The 20344-nt window shown below is 39.8% G+C and overlaps 1 protein-coding gene across 13 annotated transcripts in view; it reads right to left on the bottom strand.

Annotated features, from left to right (window-relative positions):
- The window catches only part of MTUS1 (microtubule associated scaffold protein 1), a 172352-nt gene that overhangs the window by 20391 nt on the left and 131617 nt on the right, over positions 1-20344 (bottom strand). For 12 of the 13 annotated variants that reach the window (XM_045454784.1, XM_045454742.1, XM_045454795.1 and 9 more), the window contains 2 exons: positions 16352-16566; positions 8776-8842 (listed from right to left, as the gene is read on the bottom strand). In XM_045454784.1, coding sequence (XP_045310740.1) covers positions 8776-8842; positions 16352-16566 — 282 coding nt within the window. Of the gene's footprint in view, positions 1-8775; positions 8843-9886; positions 10117-16351; positions 16567-20344 lie in introns of those variants that run through there. The other variant, XM_045454818.1, reaches the window with a different exon arrangement.

Genomic DNA, 20344 nt, shown 5'->3' with positions numbered 1-20344 from the left:
GAATCTACTTTTACAAAAAAAGTGCCTGCACCCTCAATTCTCCCATAAATAATACCATCTTACATTTAAAGCTCAGTTTCGTACTTCTACAAAATGCTCTCGTATCTATTCTCTCATGTATTATGATAGTGTTTTGAGTTAGTAAAATAGGTATCATCTTAAATCTCATTTTACTGGAATGGGAACTGAAGTAGCAAAGTTGGGTCCAGAACTCAATCCACTCAACATTTTCAATTCAGGTTCTGCAGCACAGAACCCAGAACCTGATCTCTGTGGCTATTTCCTCAACTTGAGAGGCAGAAGAGAGAATTTAATTCATACATACAATAGATGCCTGAGAGTATTAGGGCTTCTTTCTCTTGTGGAAGCTAGAAAGACTTCAAGATAAGGCAAGTTAAAAGGAAAAAAAAAAAAAACAAAAACAACCCAACTTTTCTCCACACTGATTAGTCCTGACAAAACCTTACGTAAACGGGGGATGATGATCTGGCCCCACCAGCCAATGTGAGCACACAGGTGCCAGCTGGGTCTCCATGGGGCCTGTGGTTCTCCCTGCCAACACAAGTCTGAAAAGGCTTTGCTGTTTTTCAACTTACTCACTGGCCAACAACATGCTGCAAAACAGATGTTCTCATAATCACAACAGCAACATTCCATGGACCAACGAAAACATTTAGGCACGAAAGTGGATTGGAGATGCAAGCCTGGCGGAATAATTGGCATCATGTTCTAAGCTTCGGGCCTGAGAAAAGTCAGGCAGGACTTAAAAGAAATCACACTGAGACCAAAGTAATAAATTGAATGTTAAACGTCCCGCATGCTTCATTTTTAGAGTACGAGGTTCAAAAGGACAGGTAAAGTTGATGGCATTCCTAGCATTTGGAAGCCTAGGTACAAACAAGAATGGGCTCAATTCAGTTGGCACTATTTGACGTTCCTGTTTATTCGCTCACTGTGCTTACCTGATTCTTACAGACTTTCTGTAAAAGAAACAACATTCTGGACAACCGGCATGGTGTCCAAGTATAGTCCAGGGAGCACCTACATGATAATCACCTGAATGGTCATTGAAAGTGGGTTGCTGGGGGTGCCTGGGTGGTTCCGTCAGTTAAGCGTCCGACTTGATTTCCACTCAAGTCCTGATCTTCTATTGGTGGCATTGAGTCCTGCGTCGGGCCCTGCACTGACAGTGTGGAGCCCGCTTGGAATTCCCTCTCTCCCTCTCTCTCTCTCTCTGCCTCTGCCCCATGCAGACACATGCAAGCTCGCTCTGTGTCTAAATAAACAAACAAACAAACAAACAAAAAAAAACGAGTGGATTTTGGGCTCCATTCCCAAGCCACCTGAGTCAGAACTGTGAATCAGCATTTTAACCTAGTCTATTTCATTACACAGTGAAGTCTGAGAACCACCATTCTGGACAAATGACATTAAATTAGTCAACACTGAACATATCAAAACTGGACAAGGACAAGCTAGGACAAGGAACACAGGCTTTCAAAACTGATAACCCCGGTTATGTTGCGCGTCTATACAGGTGACAGTACATAACTTTTTGCTTATAGACATAGCCAGCCAAAGTCTGAATTTAGGATGGGCAGACGTGGATAGGGAAAAATGGGCTAAGTCTGAGGTGGTCAAAACCATCTTCAATCAACTCAGTGAGAGAAAGAATTCTCTTTTGGTATACTATTAGTTTTCATTACGTTAATAGTTTTTTTTCATAAATCCCACTTCAAAAATCACTTCTGGAATTGTGCAACTCCAAAGTGACCTAACTGTAAAGAGTTTTTCAAATTACTTGAAATACACAGCCTGTTAAACCACAACTGTAGATCAAACTAATGAAAGAATTAACACATGCGCCAAGGTGTATGGTGGCCTCAAGTTCACAGACACCAGTTGAGTGTTGATTAGACAATTTATACCTTGCTTTTGGCAAGGCTAAGTCACTTTTCCGTAACTGATAATAGCAAAACCTATTTTAACCTAACAGTGTTTCCTGAACTCTTGACTCAGATAAAAAGATTCCAAAAGTCATTACCAATGCAAAGGAGTGTCTATATCACATGATTTTCCAACCTTTGAAATATTTCATCATGGTTTTCCCTGTTATGATGAGCAGGAGTTTGCTAGTCTAACCATGCTAGGTCCTCAGCCAGGCGCTTTGCTCTCTAGCTGCTTGACCTCAGGAAGGTTACTTCACTTTTAAGCCTCAGTTTCTTTTCCTTCCTTCCTCCCTCCCTTCCCTTTCCTTTCTTTTAATAAAATACTAACCAGTAGACTAAGAGCTGAATACTGCTGTCAGGAAAGAGCTGGCACTCAGTAATGTTACCACCATACCTAGTGCATAATTTTTATACACAGAGGAAAAAAAATCAACTAGTCTTTTGTAATTATGGGAATTACTGCAATTCTTAGTGAATTAAGGGTTCAAATCCCACTTGTGTCATTATATAGAAACAACCAGGACAGATCTATAAAAAAGATGTACATTACCTGAACAATGCATTACAAATAATACTAAGTTTATATGAATGTCTATGAATAAAGGCATTTCAAGTTTTTGTTTTTATTTTTATTTTTTTTAATGTTTATTTATTTTGAGAGACAGCAAGCTTGTATGTGTGCGGGCAGGGAGGCGCAGAGAGAGAGGGAGAGAAAGAATCCCAAGCAGGATCTGCTCTGTCAGCACAGAGCCCGATACAAGCCGGATCTTATGGTATGTGGGATCATGACACGAGCAGAAATCAAGAATCAGACACTCAACCAACTGAGCCACCCAAGTGCCCCAAGGTTTTGACATCTAGTTCATTTGACCAAATGCTTAAGTCTCAGTAGGATTCAAAAAAAAAAAAAAAAAACTTAAATAAAAATAGATGGAAGGTCTCTAAAAAAGATGTACATTAGATATTAATTTTGACAGCTAAAATACCTTTCCTCCATTAATTTAGATAAAAATGTGATTCTAATGATTAATATTAACAAAAAACAATAGAAACCCCCAAAGACCATAATTATGGTTCTCTATTTTTTTAGTGTTTATTTATTTTTGAAAGAGACAGAGACAGAATGAGAGTGGGGGAGGGGCAGAGAGAGAGGGAGACATAATTTGAAGCAGGCTCCAGGCTGTTAGCACAGAGCCTGACGTGGGGCTCGAACCCATGAACTGTGAGATCATGACCTGGGCTGAAGTTGGACGCTTAAACGACTGAGCCACCCAGGTGCCCCATTATGGCTCTCTATTATGGCAGTTTTGATCCAACATGATTCTTTAAAAAAAAAAAAAAAAAAAATTAGAGTGACAGGTTTATTCCCTATCTCAGAGGCCAAATATTTGTTGTGGACACTGACCATTAAATTGAACTGTAATCTATTTCAAGGGCTGACACTTTCAAAATGATCTAACTGGGATTATCAGACATAATTATAAAATGTTCCCAAGAGGGGCGCCTGGGTGTCTCAGTCGGTTGAGCATCCGACTTCGGCTCAGGTCATGATCTCATGGTTCGTGGGTTCGAGCCCTGCATCCGGCTCTGTGCTGACGGCTCAGAGCCTGAGGCCTGCATCAGATTCTGTGTCTCCCTCTCTCTCTCTGCCCCTCCCCTGCTTGCACTCTGTCTCTAAAATAAATAAACATTAAATTTTTTTTAAATGTTCCCAAGAGAATTATAGCTCACCTTGTTTATTATTCATTTCTAAAAACATACTTGTTATTTTTAAAAGGTTTATAGGAAAACATCTGTATACAAAAACCATTGAATATTAGGTATTATACAGATAAACCAACTTTCTCTAGTTACCACCTTCAGTATAAAAATCATTCATTCACTGAAATACTAAGTGCCGGGCACAAGATCTTAGCTCGTTGAGCTACAAAGGTGAAGGAGATACTGCCCTTGAAAGGCTCATGGTTCTAGAATGTGAGAAGAGGTCTAAAAACAAATAACTACAATAACAAAGTATCTTGAAGGACATAGTAGAAGGCACAATTAACTTTTCTTGAAAGATTAACTAAAACTCAAATGAAGATAAGGTCTTTTAGCTAGGACTTAGCTAGGTTTTAGCTAGTGAGGTGTTTAAGAGGCAAACAATAGAAAGGCGGTGAAAAAGGGACAGCACATTTCAAGCAGAGGGGATAACATGTGCCAAAGAGGGCCAAAGAGGTATGAACGGACCCGTGTCTAAGGCATGGGGAGGGGAAAGAAGGTGTGAAGAAAGGCAAATGAGCATCCCGATATCATGAAGTTGGGCTGGAAGGTTCTGGTCAAATCATACATGTTGAATACAGTCTATTTGGACTTTTCCCCAAAGCCCAAATGAAGTCATTTATATTTGTTAAAAATGTCCAGTTGAGGACAGATGTAAGACTTATTTTAATACAGTCTGGAGAGAAGTGGGCCTGGAGCAAGGTGGCCTGTTGGATGACCATTGACATGTATTTGAGGGGAGAAATTATGGGGCTTAAATTAGAACAGCAGGAGCCAGAAGGTTGAGGAGGAGAGAGGAGGACAAGGCATGTGAGACCTGTCATTAGCTTAGGTGGTAACTGAAGAATGATGCCACTTCAGAAGACGATAAGCAGACTTTGAGGAATAGGTCTGAATGAGGAGACACGGCAGAGAGTTCAAGGAAGCAAAGGGCTGGGGAAACAGAAAGGTCTGATTACACCAGACTGGCTTTCCTGGAGGCAGCTCTTCACCGGGAAAAATACATCTGCAGCCTCGGAAGGAGAGAACTCGAAAACTAGATCTGTGCATCATCACCCTCCAGGTTGTAGATGAAACCACGGGAATGAATGGGATAACAGCCGACAAGGAAACCCTCACTATACTAAACACTATAGGGGTAAGTGAAATTAAGCTATCTCCACTCAACAGAACTTTCCCAAGTCATTCGGCATGACCATAATGAAGAGTATGAGGCAATATGGAAAAGTGCTTGACACAAGCTAAAAAGATAAGAGTACACATAAAATATCATGGATGAAATCTCAAAATCATGTTGCTGTGTGGGGAAAAAAAAAAGCCAGACACAAAAAGAATATGATGTATGTTTCTGTCTATATGAAATTCTAGAATACACGAAACTCATCTACGTGATAAAAATCAGATCATTGTTTGCTTCTGGAGAAGAGGGGTATCATCTGCCAGAGAGGAGGATGAAGGCATTTTCTGGGAGGATAGTGAGCTTTAATACCTTGATAAAGCTGTAAGTTACATGAGTGTATGTGTTTGTCAATAAGCATCCCATTGTAGGTAAGTGATACCTTAATAAAAAAAAGTCAAGACATGAAACTGTCTACTCTCATATACACAAAGACACAGGAAATATGCAAAAGTAAAGTCTCCTAGTGGAATATGGGCTATTTTGCCCTCACTTCACAGTTTTAACTTTTTGCACACTATTCTTAAATAAAAAGAAATTTTAAAACCCTCAAATACCCATAAATATTTACCAATTACTTGTGAAAATGGAGAACATGTATTTTTTTCCCCATAGGAAGTAGGAAAGAATCTCTGAAAGAAATTTACTCTCTGGAAAATTTTTTTTTTTTTACTATCTGGAGACAATAAGGAAACACAAGATCATAGTAAGTACATGATTGTCAAGTATCGAGGACTCAGTGGAAGGAGGGGAGCCTCGCGGTTTTGTTCTGAGGGAAGTTGGGTTAACTTGGCAGCACAGGACACTTGTCAGGGTGACGACTGAGACAACAGGTAAGTTAGTCAATGGAAGGGAGGGTTGGAAGCAGTTAGATTCTGAAGGTCACTATCACAGACTCTACTTGGGTTTCGGTGCTCCTGAATCTGAGTTGTCTTTTATATTCTGCAGTTCTTAGTTTGGGAACCTTGCCTTAATTTTCATAGAGAAGATAAAGAAACATTACCCAATTAGAGAGTGGATCCAACAGCCCCCCATATTTTGGAGAGAAATGGTGGATTCCTGGATGATGGTGGTGGTAGTAAGGCTCTCTTGAGGTGCTGTGGTGGACCAGGTACCATGGCCAGTTGCTTCATACATATTACTATTTTACTCAAGCTCCGCGACAACCCAGAAAAATACGGATTAACTTCATACCCCCAGTGAGGAAACTGGACTCAAAGAAGCTAGGCAACTTCTAGTTAGGAATCCACGGACAAAAGGCTAGACTATGGCCTCCACTTTGCAAGCACTTGGACCGTGTCAGGAGGGGATCAATCACGTCTCATTGGCATTTGAGTCTGAAGACAAAAAAACAACCCATCCTGAGGGGTTTCTAGTAATATAGTCTAATTACAATTTCTTCCTGCAGTGTGGTTGATACCCTGATACCCCCACAAAACAGCAAATGTGACTATTACACAGCTATAAAATGGGGACATGTTAGCTTAATAGTAACTATTTAATAGTAGTTAACATTGGGTGCAACACACTCTACAGTGAGTTACTTCAGGTACTCCTCATGACTATCCCTGAGCAGACAATTATTAGTGCATGTGATAGATAATGAAATTGGGACTCAAGACCTGTAATGTGACTTGCCCTAGGTCACCCAGCTACGAAAGGTCTGGACCTGGTTATTGTGACCACACGGTCTAACCATTCTATAGTACTGCCTCAAATTTTAAAATCGCATTTCGAACTTTGCTATGTAACCTGCTGTCTTTCATCTTAGTTCGTGCTACAAACAATCCCACTGGCAGCTTCTGGAGAATTCTTCCTGGACTGTTTCCATCAGAAGAACTACGTAATGCCTTCTCTTCTCTCCCCTCAAAGAACTGAGACCATTCCCAAAAGGCTTTACATAGTTACTTGAGAAGTTCTACCTCATTCAATGGGAGCACTGACACGTTCCCAATTGTCCCTTCCACTGAAAACCGTTCCTAATGTCATCGCATTACCCTGACAAGAGTCCCCTACTGTCGCGTTAACCCAACTCCCACCCAACTCCCACCTGGGTGACCGGACGCTATGGACAGGCCAACCACTGCATCCGGACGCGTGGACAGCAGTGGTGAAAGCACACCTGGGCATACTCTCCTTATCACAGATGGAAAGTTGAGAACGGGTACAAACTGTGACAGCTATTTCCTGTCAGGCTACGTACCCAGTGGAGGTGCTGAGGACCCGGGTCCCACTTTAAATCATTTAATTGTGCTATCCACTAAAAGGTAAGAAGAGGATCCCCTATTCAAGCAGCATGAATGAGAACAGTGTTCCGCTGGCGTTTCGGCCCCATCTTGGAGAGGCCGAAACGTGAACCATCAGGGAGGCTCGTCTCCACCTCCACTGGGTCATAATGAACTCTGAAACACACACAAAAAGGCCTCTTTCCTGACCTGCTCAACTCTATATCCATTACGTTATTTAAGGCACACACAAAAGCAAATTAAGTTGGTCATCTGGGTAATCAAAAGGGCAGCTGTCTAGTTAAGTAACAGGACAGAAAGCCTCAAATGCTACGGCCAGGAGGCCTGTTTCTCAGCTGTGGTTTCCTTGAACGGTTTGCCTAGAATTTTCAACTCTTTGGGGTCCTGAAGTTCCATCTGTTTTAAAATTACTTTTCTATAAAGAGTTCCTCATTTCCATCGCCTCAAATAAGGTCAGGAGAAAATGATGTCCCAGCTAGGTATTAAGAATCTGGAGGGGTAGTCAGCAGTTTGTGGTTGCCTCCCGTTGGGAGGTGAAAACAGAAAAGAAACACAGAGACAAGCCTTGGCCCCACATTCACTGCTATTTAATCTTTGCCCAGGGTTGGGGGGTGGCAGAGAAAAAAAAAAAAAATTAAGTCCAGCCAATTATATTGACAATGTTGAAATTCCGGTCTTGTCCAAAGACAGGTTTCTCCTAGAACTGGATGAACACAATTTTCGTCTCCGGCTGTTGCCTTTGCATTATTTATACACATACCTACTCACACTTTAGGAGGAGGCTGTGAGCATACATAGGAAATCGCTAAGGGGAAGGAATTCAGCCTTTTAATGAATAACTCCAAACTGGGCTGAAGCTGAAGCAGGAAGCTGATTCTCTAGGGCTGAGGGGCCCATGGCAGACAGGGGCATCCCAAGACAGATGGTTCACTCCAACACAGTAGCTGAGGTAGGGAAGGCAAGATGGTCTCTGTTGCGTGAACCCTGAAGACCCTTCCAGGAGAGTCAAGAACTAAAACTCAGCTCAGCCTACGAACAGCAGCACTGGATGGTGGGTGTTACAGACTTCAGGGGCACATGGCTCCCGGTAGAACTGGGTCCTTCACCATCAGCCCTGTTCAAATTATAACATTAGCACAGAGCGTGCTTTCCTCAGACAGGCTATCCGGGATGCACAGCATCCTTCTCTTTACATGCTTCCTCCTCACAAACTGCCCCAAGGAAAGCGCAATGTAATTACTATTATCAGAGAGGGAATTTTCTCACCACTTTTTAATATGGAAAGAGGTTCGGGAAAAAAAAATGACAGAATTATTTAAGAGGAACCCACACAATTACAAAACTGGCTCTGTCCTTGTCTTCAGGAAGAGAAATGTTTTGGTCATCAAAAGCTCTGCTAGGCTTAGTCAGATCAGTGCCAGGAATTCTGTGAACTTGAGGTCAAGCTGCCAAGATTCAAAAGAAATGTTGATATTAAGTGTTTGCACAGATACCAGAGTGGGACAGCTAACAACTGCCAGCATGCAACTCCAGCCATAATGCAGATGGGAGAACCGAATTTGCCAGTTGTCCCCTCATCCTGTCAAACTTAGGGGGAAAAAAACAAAACAACACACACACACAAAGGAAAAAAAGCTCTTACCTAGCTCTCCTCGAAGGTTAACAAGTTCTTGGGATAGGGTTTTGTGTTGTTTCAGCGCTTCCTCCCGCTGTGGAAAACACACATCAAGTTACTCATGTTTTCAGGAGGGTCCTTTTCAGTAAAGGCACACATTTGTTATCACCAGGAAAATGAGACTCAGAATCGAGAAGCCAAGATATGAATCATTTAAGCTAAACACTTTGTGTTGTGAAAAAAACACAGATGTCCCTTAGTTGTTAAGGAAATTCATGTTTCAAAAATCTTTATTTTTTCAGGTTCTCATCAAACCATCATTGGAGACACTCACTGGCATGGTACTGTTAAAAATATTTACTTTGAGCCATGCTTCATTGCTAATCCATAGAACCTTTCAGCAAATGCATACTTAAGACTTAATGCATTCTCCTCCAAGGGCAATAAAGCACTAATCAGTTTAAGATAAATATTTAATGTTCTAAACATACGCACTTATATGCACTTTGTCCTAGATTTGCAAATAAAAAAGTTTTGTTACAATGTCAGTCCTAAAAGGAAGAAGCCACAGTGAAAAAGAATCCTTAAAAAAAAAAAAAAAAGACAAAATTAAACTAATTTTACCCATCCCCACATTATTTTCTAAGGATTATCATATTTGGGATCAGCCATAATTGTAAGGAGATGTTAAGAGAAATGAAATCAAAGAATATCAGGCAACTGCTTCCGTATCGAAAAAGCTATTATTAATTCCGTAAAAAAAGAACAATTTCCAAGTTACCAGCAACTTAAAGCAATCTCACACACTCTCTCTCTCACTCACACACACACACACACACACACACACACACACACACACACAGCAATAGATACAGTTTCTTAAAAGGTTGATTCCCTACCACCAGGGCATAACTAAGGAAAAGGCAGAATTCAGAGCTCTCTGAAAATGCCCTCACTAGGATCACCCGAGACGGAGCTCCTGCCGCATCTTGATCACAGTATTGCAGAGATCATGAGACCCAGTCTTTTGCAGGCAAGAGTTGCTCGTCATTCCAAGCATTCCCCCCTAATTCCAGACAAGCTCTGCCTCAGTCCCTGACGTTCTCCCAGAAACGCACTATAAGCAAATACTAATTACCCTTGTTGCTGCACAGGGAGGATAGAGACACATTTTGCTGCTGGAGCAGCCCATTTTCCAGCTTCTGTCTGCACCTGTCCCCACCCCACCCCACCCCCCCACCCCGCACCGTCCAAGAAGTGCACAGGTGGCCACGCCACCCACCAGTCGGGTCTGCCTACATTCAAAGCTCTACCGGGAGGAGCATGATTGGTCCTCGGTTAGCCTTACTTCACATCCTGCAGGTTACCGTATGCCTCTCTCCTCTCAGAAGCTGATTGCTGCAGCTTCTGCCTTTGGCACGAACAGCCCGCGATTACTTAAAGCCACAGCCCTTCATTTATGAAAAACGAGAGCCAGACATTAGACTGATCGATGGCCACTTACTTAAATATCAGCTGGTACAGTGCAAAGAAAAACTGACCTTCTCTGCCTGGATAATGGAGTTATTTTTAGATTTGTGAACCTTTTTAGTTCCCTCTCTAATTGAGGTCGTTAGATGATCACACTTACTAATAGAAAAGAGAAACGTGTTCTCCAAAACCTGTATACTAAAGGAGCCTATGAAGGAGGCAAAGAACAATCCAAGTGTGTGTTTTGTGACTTACAATTCATAATGACATAGTAAGACGAATGGTGTTTGCTGCAAAATTTAATCTGAATGCTTAGAACACAGTCTGTCGGTGTTTAAAGTGTGCAGTGTTGATTGGAGAGTGGGAGATCAGGTATCTTCTATAACTTGTACTTTTTACTTTGTAGTGGTCTCTCACTAAAAAGCTAAGGAAGTTAACAACAGCATGCTAACACTGTCACATGGGTAGTTAACAGTGACTGGAATTTAAGAAACACTTTCTCCTTGAGTACACTTTGCCATTAATGGTATTCTCAACGCTTGATTTTTTTTAAGTGCAGTATTAAATTGTTCTGAAATTACAAATCCGTGAGTCCAGGGCCGCCTGGGTGGCTCAGCCGGTTAAGCATCTGACTTGGGCTCAGGTCACGATCTCTCAGTTCGTGGGTTCGAGCCCCGCATCAGGCTATGTGCTGACAGCTCAGAGTCTGGAGCCTGCTTCAGATTTTGTCTCCCTCTCTCTGCCCCTCCCCCTGCTCATGCTCATAACAATAAATACATATATATTTTTTTAGTTAAAAAAAAATAACAACAAAACAAATCCGTGAGTTCAGGTTTTAAAAAATGAACAAGTAATGAGTGTTCTAATGTAGAAATTAAAGTCTCAGGAAAAATCAACCTGGATAAGATTGGAAGGAAAGCGAATGGAAATAGATGTAATACATGCCTTTCTTAATCTCATAAATTTAGGCCTTAATTTTGTTTGCTTAGTGGTCTATTTCAGGTCAATACCAGCAAGTTTTGTCATGCAATTGTCAAAAACACCAGAAGACAGCTTTACTAGATACCCACAAGCAATTAAAAATTGCTTAATAGAAAAATTAAGTTGATATGTAATTTCCAGAAGTCATTTTATGAAAACGTTTACACCCTGGCACGAACACCTACCGCATGATCTCTCGGCTTATTAAAGAGGTTTGGGGGACAAGAATTTCAGTTCATGTGAACATTTCCCCCAACTCTACTGCATCCCACCTTCCTGTCCCAGAAGCCACTGACAGCTTCCAATCTCTGTCAGTCTGAGTCAACAGTGACAGGAAAGCCGTGAGGTCATCTTTGTCTCTCTTTTGTCTAAATGGGTTGTTCCAAAGTCAGTCCATTCTTCCTCATGAGCCTTGACTCTATCACACTTTTTCTACTAGTACAACCTCCACTCCAGTCCTGATCTCCAGAAATTCATTCCTATGCTAGTGAAAGCATCCCTCCACAGGACCTTGCAGGGGGCTGCTTGATTACTGTCCCATGGTCTTTGTATACACAGATGCCCTTACCCCCCAAAACTATTCCATTTAGTCCATGAAAAATACAATTCACCCTAGGTCCAAGAATCTCCATCATCCAGCTGTTTAGGCTCCCAATTCCTGTTCTGTACAAATCACACTTGCTACCCATGTCCCACCTCCACAAGAACAAATTGACCTGACCCATTACATAACCCTGAAGGGAATGTTCAATGTCATAGTTACCATCTCCTTTTCCCCCAAACCTGGAGATGACACTCATCTTTCTGCATTGATTGGCAAATTATTACTCTGCCAATTAACAAAGCACCATTTCAGACGCTGGGGGAAAGTATGCAAGAAATTTAAGACATGGTTCTTGCCTTCAAGATTGGGACCTGGATAGAACTAAAATGGCCAGGCCCAACTCTCTTCAGTTATCATTCAAGGCAGATGACCTCATCTGGGGGGAAGCGGCAGAAGATAAAGGAAAAACTAAGGGCTTTATACGTGATCCTATATGACATGCAAATCGCAGTGCCCACACCATTGTGTCAGTTTCTGCCTGACTCTCTCTGGGAGCTTGCCCTTTAAGAGATCTATCCTTTACTTGTAGATGATGAAAATGCATTTTGTCACTCAGCTGCTGATTGCTTGTTTCTTTTTATTCAACGGCTCCTCTATCAGTGCTTCTGTCTTAGATGATAAACTCTTTATAGTCAAGATAACAAGTTTATTTAATTCTCTTTGTATTTTAACATGCAGAATTCTATACAATGTGGGGGGGGGGGGGAAGCAGGAGGTAGGAATCTGGATAGAAATCTGCTTTTCTACGCACTTATTAATATATGAAGTGCTCCAAGGGAAAAAAAAATGGATTCACTATAATTTAATTAGGGGTCCCTGAAACACAGGCACTTAGTCTCTGGCTGCCATCCCATCAGTGGGCCTGAATTTGCTAGCTATTGAAGAGCACCACCAGCACAGGGGATTTTGTAGAAAAGAGCCATGTCAGATCGCTCAGACGGGTACCCTCTCCCACCTCCTCCCCACCACTCACACAATGAATCATGTCCACTTTTTTTTTGCCCTGAGACTTTTTTACCTATAGTAGCCTGCTAGTGTCATTCAAAATTCACCTTGTTTGGGTGCTACTTTAGGCTGGATTTCACTTTGGCTGTCTGCACAGAACACTGCTCAACCATCCAAGGATAGACCTGGAATTGGAATAAACTGAAACCATCAACAATGTGTCCTCTGGGAAACAGAAAGTGTGATATTAGTTTCCAGATTCATGAGGCACTTATTAGAACTTCCATGTAATGAATTATTTCTGCCACTAGAATGGGAAAATTATAGTTATTAAACAGGCTTGCAACCAAAGGCTAAGTGATAGTTCTAGGATTCCCTATAATCAATCATTTTTATCCATACTCTAATGCTCTAAAGCCACTTGGGAAAAACTCAGCAATAAGATATATATGTATATACTGATCGGTCTATACCTACAATCTACATCTGCTTATCCACATATCAATCCATCAATGACTTGTATAGTGGGTAGGAGAGAACCAAAGGGTTAAGAGGAAAATTGTTCTGAAGAATTACTTAACTTTTCCCCTGTTTATGCCTGTCCTTTCTAACTGTTTTATAATAGTGTCCTGCACACATTAGGCAATCGGTAAATATTTGCTGATTGATTATAAAGAGCAAAGAACTTTTGCATCAAGACTTTATATGTTCATCTTACATTTGGGATTCCATCCTGTCTATTCATCCATTTGTTTGTTCAGGTATACAATGTACATCTGTTATATAAAGTCCGGCCATAAGTACTAGGGTCATTTCCTAAGAAGGAACTAGACACAGACCCTACTTTCAGTGAGCTTCTGGTCTTAAAAAGCCTAAACGAGGGCAAATAATTATCTGTAATACAAGGTAAAGAGTGACAGAGGAATAGAAGTGTCCCTAGAATCCAGAAGGTAGAGAGAACATAGAGCCAGAAGGATCAGGAAATAAAAGAGGGAGTTTTTGACCCAAATTATAAGAAATCCAGTGGAGTCACAATTACATTGGCATTAAAACCTAAATTAGGTGCAATATGAAATTCACATACAGTAAAAGTCTCCCTGAAACTCATTGAGAGTTTGTCCTGTTATAGACTGACCAAACATTTGTCAGTTTATCCAAATAAGTGAGGTTTTTCTTCTAATGTTCGATCTACTCCTCCTCCAACTGAGCATGTGATAAAGAGTTTGGTTTATGTTTACGAGCAAGGCTGTATGGGGAAAAATTACCTTGAAACAGCAGGATCACATGGACCGTGGGAGGTTCATGCCCACGTGAGCGATTTAGGAACCAAAGCAAGAGCAGGCTCCATAACTCATCTCACATCCACTTCTGGGCCTCTCCTCATGGAGGGGCATGAAAGGCAGGACTGCCTGATCTATTTAATTTGCATTTTCTACTTGTTGTTTGTATAGCGAATCCATGTAAATTAAATGTAGATAGTGGTATGTTGCTGCTATAAGATGTGAACATGTAGCTATTAGAAAGAAGGGCAGTGGCCCAGTAATAAATAGCATGTGAACAAAGAATAGGAAAGTTGAGACATTCATAGATGATTTTAAGTTCCTAGCGTCCTAGACCTAGGTTCAAGTCCTGGTCTTCCTCTAAAATTAGCTGTCTGCTGATAGATGAGTTACTTTGTAGCTCCATGCCTCAGTTTTCTTACTAGTAAATTCCAATTTGTGTTTTTGGACAAGATGTAATAAGTTACGAATGTCTAGAACTTAGTAAATATTCAAGGAATGTTATATCCCTCTTGCTTTTTCTCTACCTCACTAATTATACGGCTAGAGCCGATAGGCAGTGAGGTGAGGCTAAAAAGAGAAGCTCATGCCAAATTAGAGAATCTTATATTCCAAGTTATACCCCAGAGTTTTCCAGAGGACATATAATGTGAGCCATGTATATTATTTTAATTTCCTAAAACTGAAGATTAAATTTTAATATATTTTAAGTCAGTATACCCAACATATTATCATGTTGACATATAGTCAACAGAACAATTATTCACACGATATCTTACATTTTGTTCATACTGTCTTCAAAATCCATGTGTAGTTTAATGCTTAACCACATATCTTAAGTTAGTCTTACTGCACTTCAAGTGTCCAAAAGCTTCAGAAAGACAGTAGCTACCATATAGGACAGGTAAGCTGTAGACAAAGGTTTTAGTCAGTAGAGTGGAATGCTTTTGGAAAGATGAATCTGTTGGCAGTGCTTGGGATAAACGAGTGAAGGGAGCGCAGGCCTAAAATCTAGTTAAGAAGTAGTTATCACAATCTAACGGACAGTTCTCTAGAGTCTGAACAAGGTTGGCAACAGTAGGAATGGAAAAGAGGGGATGGTGGAGGGGGGACAACACTGTAGGGTGAGGGCTCACAGGACTTAATGACTCATTCCATGTGAGAGAGAAAGGAATTGAACATGGGGCCGGTTAGGCTAGCTGCAGTAAAACAAATTTATTGGTTTATCACAAAAGAGACTAACTGTTTCCTGCATTTGATCTTATGTGGTCTCCAATTTTACCTACTTGATAATATAAGCCAGCTTTCCAATTCCCTCCTTACATATTAAAGAGCAACAGAAGTACCATAAACCCCTACAATTTTTAAAACTAGGTATATGTGTCTATCTTGCTCTCAAAAAGATGTATTTGGACAAAGCTGTAAAATGTTCATCAAATATTGATCCCAACTATTAGCTTGGTTACTTGCAAAGACAGAGACCAAGTCTCATTCACTTCTGTCTCCCCTGCCCCAGACAGGCAACCATATCACAGTAGCCTCTGTAGAAAATGAACACAGGTTTGTTGCACAAACTGAACTACAGAACAAGCAAACTGAACAGTTTTCTTCTTGAGATGTTATGGATGCGCATCTTTTAAGACGGAGATTAAAAAAATTATCTAAACAGCTCAAGTATAATTTCATCCCAGTGTTTCCGCTCAGATAATCGCAGTTTTTGGTGGTATACCAGTAGCACACATTCATAGGAGCTTGGCTTCTCAATGAATTTTAACTCGTCCCTGAACGAACATCCTTGTAGAATGTCAGGGAAGACTAAGTAAGCAAAGAAAATCTGTTTCGCATCTGTTGTACCACAATCCATTTTAGGAATGGATGGAAATTCTGCAAAGTCCCCAGACCCATACTGGGATTTACCTTGGAAGTGTTCCTTGACCCATAAACATAACCAATCTCATTTTTCAAAGCATTCAACTAAAGGTGATATGAAGAGCTACATTCAGACAAAAAATTGAGTGAAAAAATGTTAATGCTAATATTGGTTAGAGATGCATACAAGTACAACAAGCAATTCTCTTTTGCCATTGTCAGTCTGAATATGATGTCAGTAGACATCAATGTCAGTAGAAGTGTTTCCATCCCAAATTTCTAGAGAGAGAGACTGAAGTATCAAGCGAGTTGACAAAAGCATAATTGGATGAATTATATCCAGTCTCATCATTCATTAACTGAAAAGTGTTCACAAGGCAAGAGCATGAACACCGCCCCCTCCCCCATGCCTCACCTCAGGGACAAAGACGGTTTCGAGGGTACACATCCTTACCTCAGACAGTAGGTGCTGAATCACAACTGTCAATGCCTCAAACTTGGTATTACCACAGGAAAGAAGCTGCTTGAGCTGCAGGATAAATCCACTTTGGTTTTCACATTTTGTTTTATAATGAGCCAACTCAAGTGTTTTTTCAGAAGATAGCACATCTGGAGACGTCTGTGTCTGGATACACAAACTTCTGGGATTCTTCTGCCTGCCCTTTTCAACTGTAAAAGAAATGAGTATACATAGGAAGATATGTGATTTTTATTTTTATAATCACTACCATCTGGGTTCAAAAACAACTGAATAAGCCACAGAAATGCACTTAAGTTATATTTACATAAGGAAAGCATATGGATCAGAACAGAAATTAATCACGTATCTAGATGTTTGGAATGTACAAACACAGACCATGTCTCTAGCCCTGACTTAAAAGATTTACATGGGGCAGAGAACCATTTGTTCATGTACGTGAAACAAATAGATTTAGCAATCCAGACACATGAAAATTGTGTGCAAAATAATGTAGATATCACAGTTTCTAATTTTTTTAGGTAAATTGGCACAGTATCCTGTGATAGGTTCCCTGAGTCTATATTCTGATCACAAAGAAAAACACAAGCGATTGGACTTTCAACACCTCTCCCTCCTCCACATTTTCTACAAATCTCCCATCCTTTCCTGCTGATGGCCTGGTCATTACAAAGATTTATACTGCAGATGAGTCATTTCCTCATCTCTAATAAATCATTACACATATTGAACACCTACTCACATTTTGTCCCTTAAGTTCACTGCTAAAAGTACTATATTCTCAACTATACTCTGTTTTCTATCAAACACAAGCTTTATTGTTTTTCCCCTCTCCAAGTAGTAATAATGGCCTACGTATTTTTTTTTTTTTTTTTTAAAGCTCATGCTAATACTCCAAATCCAACTAAGATGCTGTGCTAAGTGATTATTCACTTTCTGTGCCACGGGTGTCCTGGGAATTACTCTATTTTAAATGAAAAACTGCTCAGTTTTGGAACCATTCCAAATATCTCCATCACTTTAAATATCCAACAGAACTGGAAGAACACACAACAAGCTGCTTAGCTTCTTGAAATAAGTAGGCCAAGTAATCAAAGCAAAACTAAATCTGAAAAAAAGATACAAGAAACAAACAAACAAAAAGAGCTTCCCTGTTCTCAGAGGTATTCCTGATGGCGTTCACATTCTGTGCTAACAAACCTAAGGAAATTTTATAGATGGGAATTATTTCTTCTAATTTTTCAGGGGGAGGGAAACTAAAGTAATGTCTTGGGGAAAAAAATAAACAAACTTGACTATTCATGCTCCAAGAACAAATTACAAAATACACTCAATATATTCCTTAAAAAAAAAAAAAAAGGGGGTGAAAAAAGGTTCTCATTTTCTTTGATGTTTTCTATGGCTAAATGACTCATATTTGTATTAATACCTGATAATTCACTGTTCTAAAATAACTAAAATATCTTTTGTGTTTTAAAAACACTTAAAGGGTCAAGTATTTGCCCATAGTCTTTCCTACTAATCATTAACAGCTACTTAGCACTAACTGCCACTTCCAAAGCAGAGGAAGAAAGCAACCAAGTTCCTTGTCATAATATTCAAGTCCCATAGGGAGTGCTTTTAAGAGTCATATTTTAATGAAATAATCTAAATATTTTACAGTTTGTCAAAGTGTCTGAAGTTAGCATTCCTTTATTTTTCGTCATTTCCTAACACGTTCTTAGGAGTTCTACTCTTCACATAAAATAATAATTACATAGTGTTTTACTGCTCAGTGAGTGTCCTCACTTTCCCTCTTTCATCCCCTTAGTAACTCTCCATAGGGAAGGCGAGGTTCCAGGGTGGGAAGGGCCTTGTCCAGGCTCAGAGGGCTTCTATGGGACAGATCCAAAGTCAGAACCTAGGCCTCCGACACCCAGTGTCTACTGTTCCCACCCATCCTGGAAAGTAGAGACGGGGAGGAGACGTAATATCTAATTAAAAATAATCATTTATGCAATAATCATAATAAAATATCACTTAAATATATCAAGCCCCTTATTTGGTAACTCTTCATTTCAGTAAACCTACATGTAGATAAACATCTGCATTTTATATAGTTTCCTATAATTTTATACGAACAGAACAGCAAAAAAACATCTTTTAACTCTTTGACCAATTAGAATTCAGCGCAACATATGCAGATATAAATTCATTCTCCTGACACTGCTGTATGTCCTACTAATATTTATGTAATTCATTTGATTATTGATATACTACATTCAGTTTATCATTTCTTGAATCCCTCAACCATGTTTGATTCTTTTTCTAGAATTTCTATGCTGATCAATGTTATTACTTAACACAATATCAGAGTTTTAAAACTGTTAGGCTATAATTATTTGCAAAATTTGAGATGTATTTTATATTAACATTTTTGAAGAAAACATTCTTTAAAATTCTTGCCTACTGAGGGGCACCTGGGTGGCGCAGTCGGTTAAGCGTCCGACTTCAGCCAGGTCACGATCTCGCCGTCCGGGAGTTCGAGCCCTGCGTCGGGCTCTGGGCTGATGGCTCAGAGCCTGGAGCCTGTTTCCGATTCTGTGTCTCCCTCTCTCTCTGCCCCTCCCCCATTCATGCTCTGTCTCTCTCTGTCCCAAAAATAAAAAATAAAAACGTTGAAAAAAAAAATTCTTGCCTACTGAGACTTTCCGATGACTTTTACTGGTCAGGTTCTAGTAAGTTATTTCATAAGGAGATAAATTTAAATTAATTTATTAAGCATTGTTTTTCCACCTTCAGGTTCAGAATACATGTACTCTTTTTGTAGCACCAAATTTTATATTTTCCTTCAAGTTATCTCTTATATCAAAGTCAGGCAATATCTAGTAATATGTCTGGCTTTGTAAACTTTTCTTTTCGGTATTATCAATATTTTAAAATTTTACTATAGTTAAAATATTTGCTAGCAATATTATTTGGATAAATTACTTGATATTAATCTTTTTTTCCTACTAAATGGTTAATTCCATTTCTAACATTATTTTAAAAAGAGGGAGGGGGTGCCCTGGGAGGCTAAGTCGGTTAAGCATTGGACTCTTGGTTTCGGCTCAGGTCATGATCTCATGGTTCATGAGTTTGAGCCCTGCATCGGGCTCTGCACTGTTAGTTTGGGATTCTCTCCCTCCCTCCCTCCCTCTCTCTCTCCTCATCCCTTGCTTTAACCCTCTCTCTCTCTGAAAATAAATAAACTTTAAAAAAATAAAAAAAAATAAAAAGAGGGAGCTACCCTTATTTCTTTCTTACTTTAACTGTTTCTCAATGTCCATAGATTTTAAAATAATACATCTCTATCATATTAAGAATCTGTCAATACTGTTTTTTGAAGTGTTTAAAAAATACAAGTTGGGTTTGCTGACTCTATATTAAGCCTCTGAAACCATTATGATTTTTACTAGATTCTATTTAATTTGATAAATTTTTGTTAAAGGCTTTTCTTAAGCCACAGTGGCTTCAAATTCCTAAGACATTCTTTTCTCTTTTTCAATTAAAATACTTTTTACCATCTGAAATGTAGTTCCTCCTCATTTTTTTGAAGCATAACTGACATTTAACATAATATTAGTTTCAGATGTGCAACATGATGATTCACTATTTGTATATACTGGGAAATGATCACCACAATAGTTAACATCTGTTCCCATACAGAGCTACAAAATTTTTTTTCTTGTAATGAGACCTTTAAAGATCCCTCTTAACAGTTTCAAATATGCAATACAGTATATCTACTCTAGTCCCATACTGTACATTACATCCCCATGACCTTTTTATAGCTCGAAGTTTGTACCTTTTGACCTCTTTCACCCATTGCACACCCACCCCCAAAACAAACTCATTTTTTTCAGATATGGCAGTCCAACTATGTAAGCTATAAGGCACACCCTGGAAAACATTCACTGCCCAAGTCTGACTACACTCCAGTCAGGCATA

Source organism: Leopardus geoffroyi, chromosome B1 (assembly GCF_018350155.1).
Source record: "Leopardus geoffroyi isolate Oge1 chromosome B1, O.geoffroyi_Oge1_pat1.0, whole genome shotgun sequence".
Taxonomy (NCBI): Eukaryota; Metazoa; Chordata; class Mammalia; order Carnivora; family Felidae; genus Leopardus; species Leopardus geoffroyi.
Note: the sequence above shows the minus strand (reverse complement) of the source record. Positions and strands in the feature narration are given on the sequence as shown.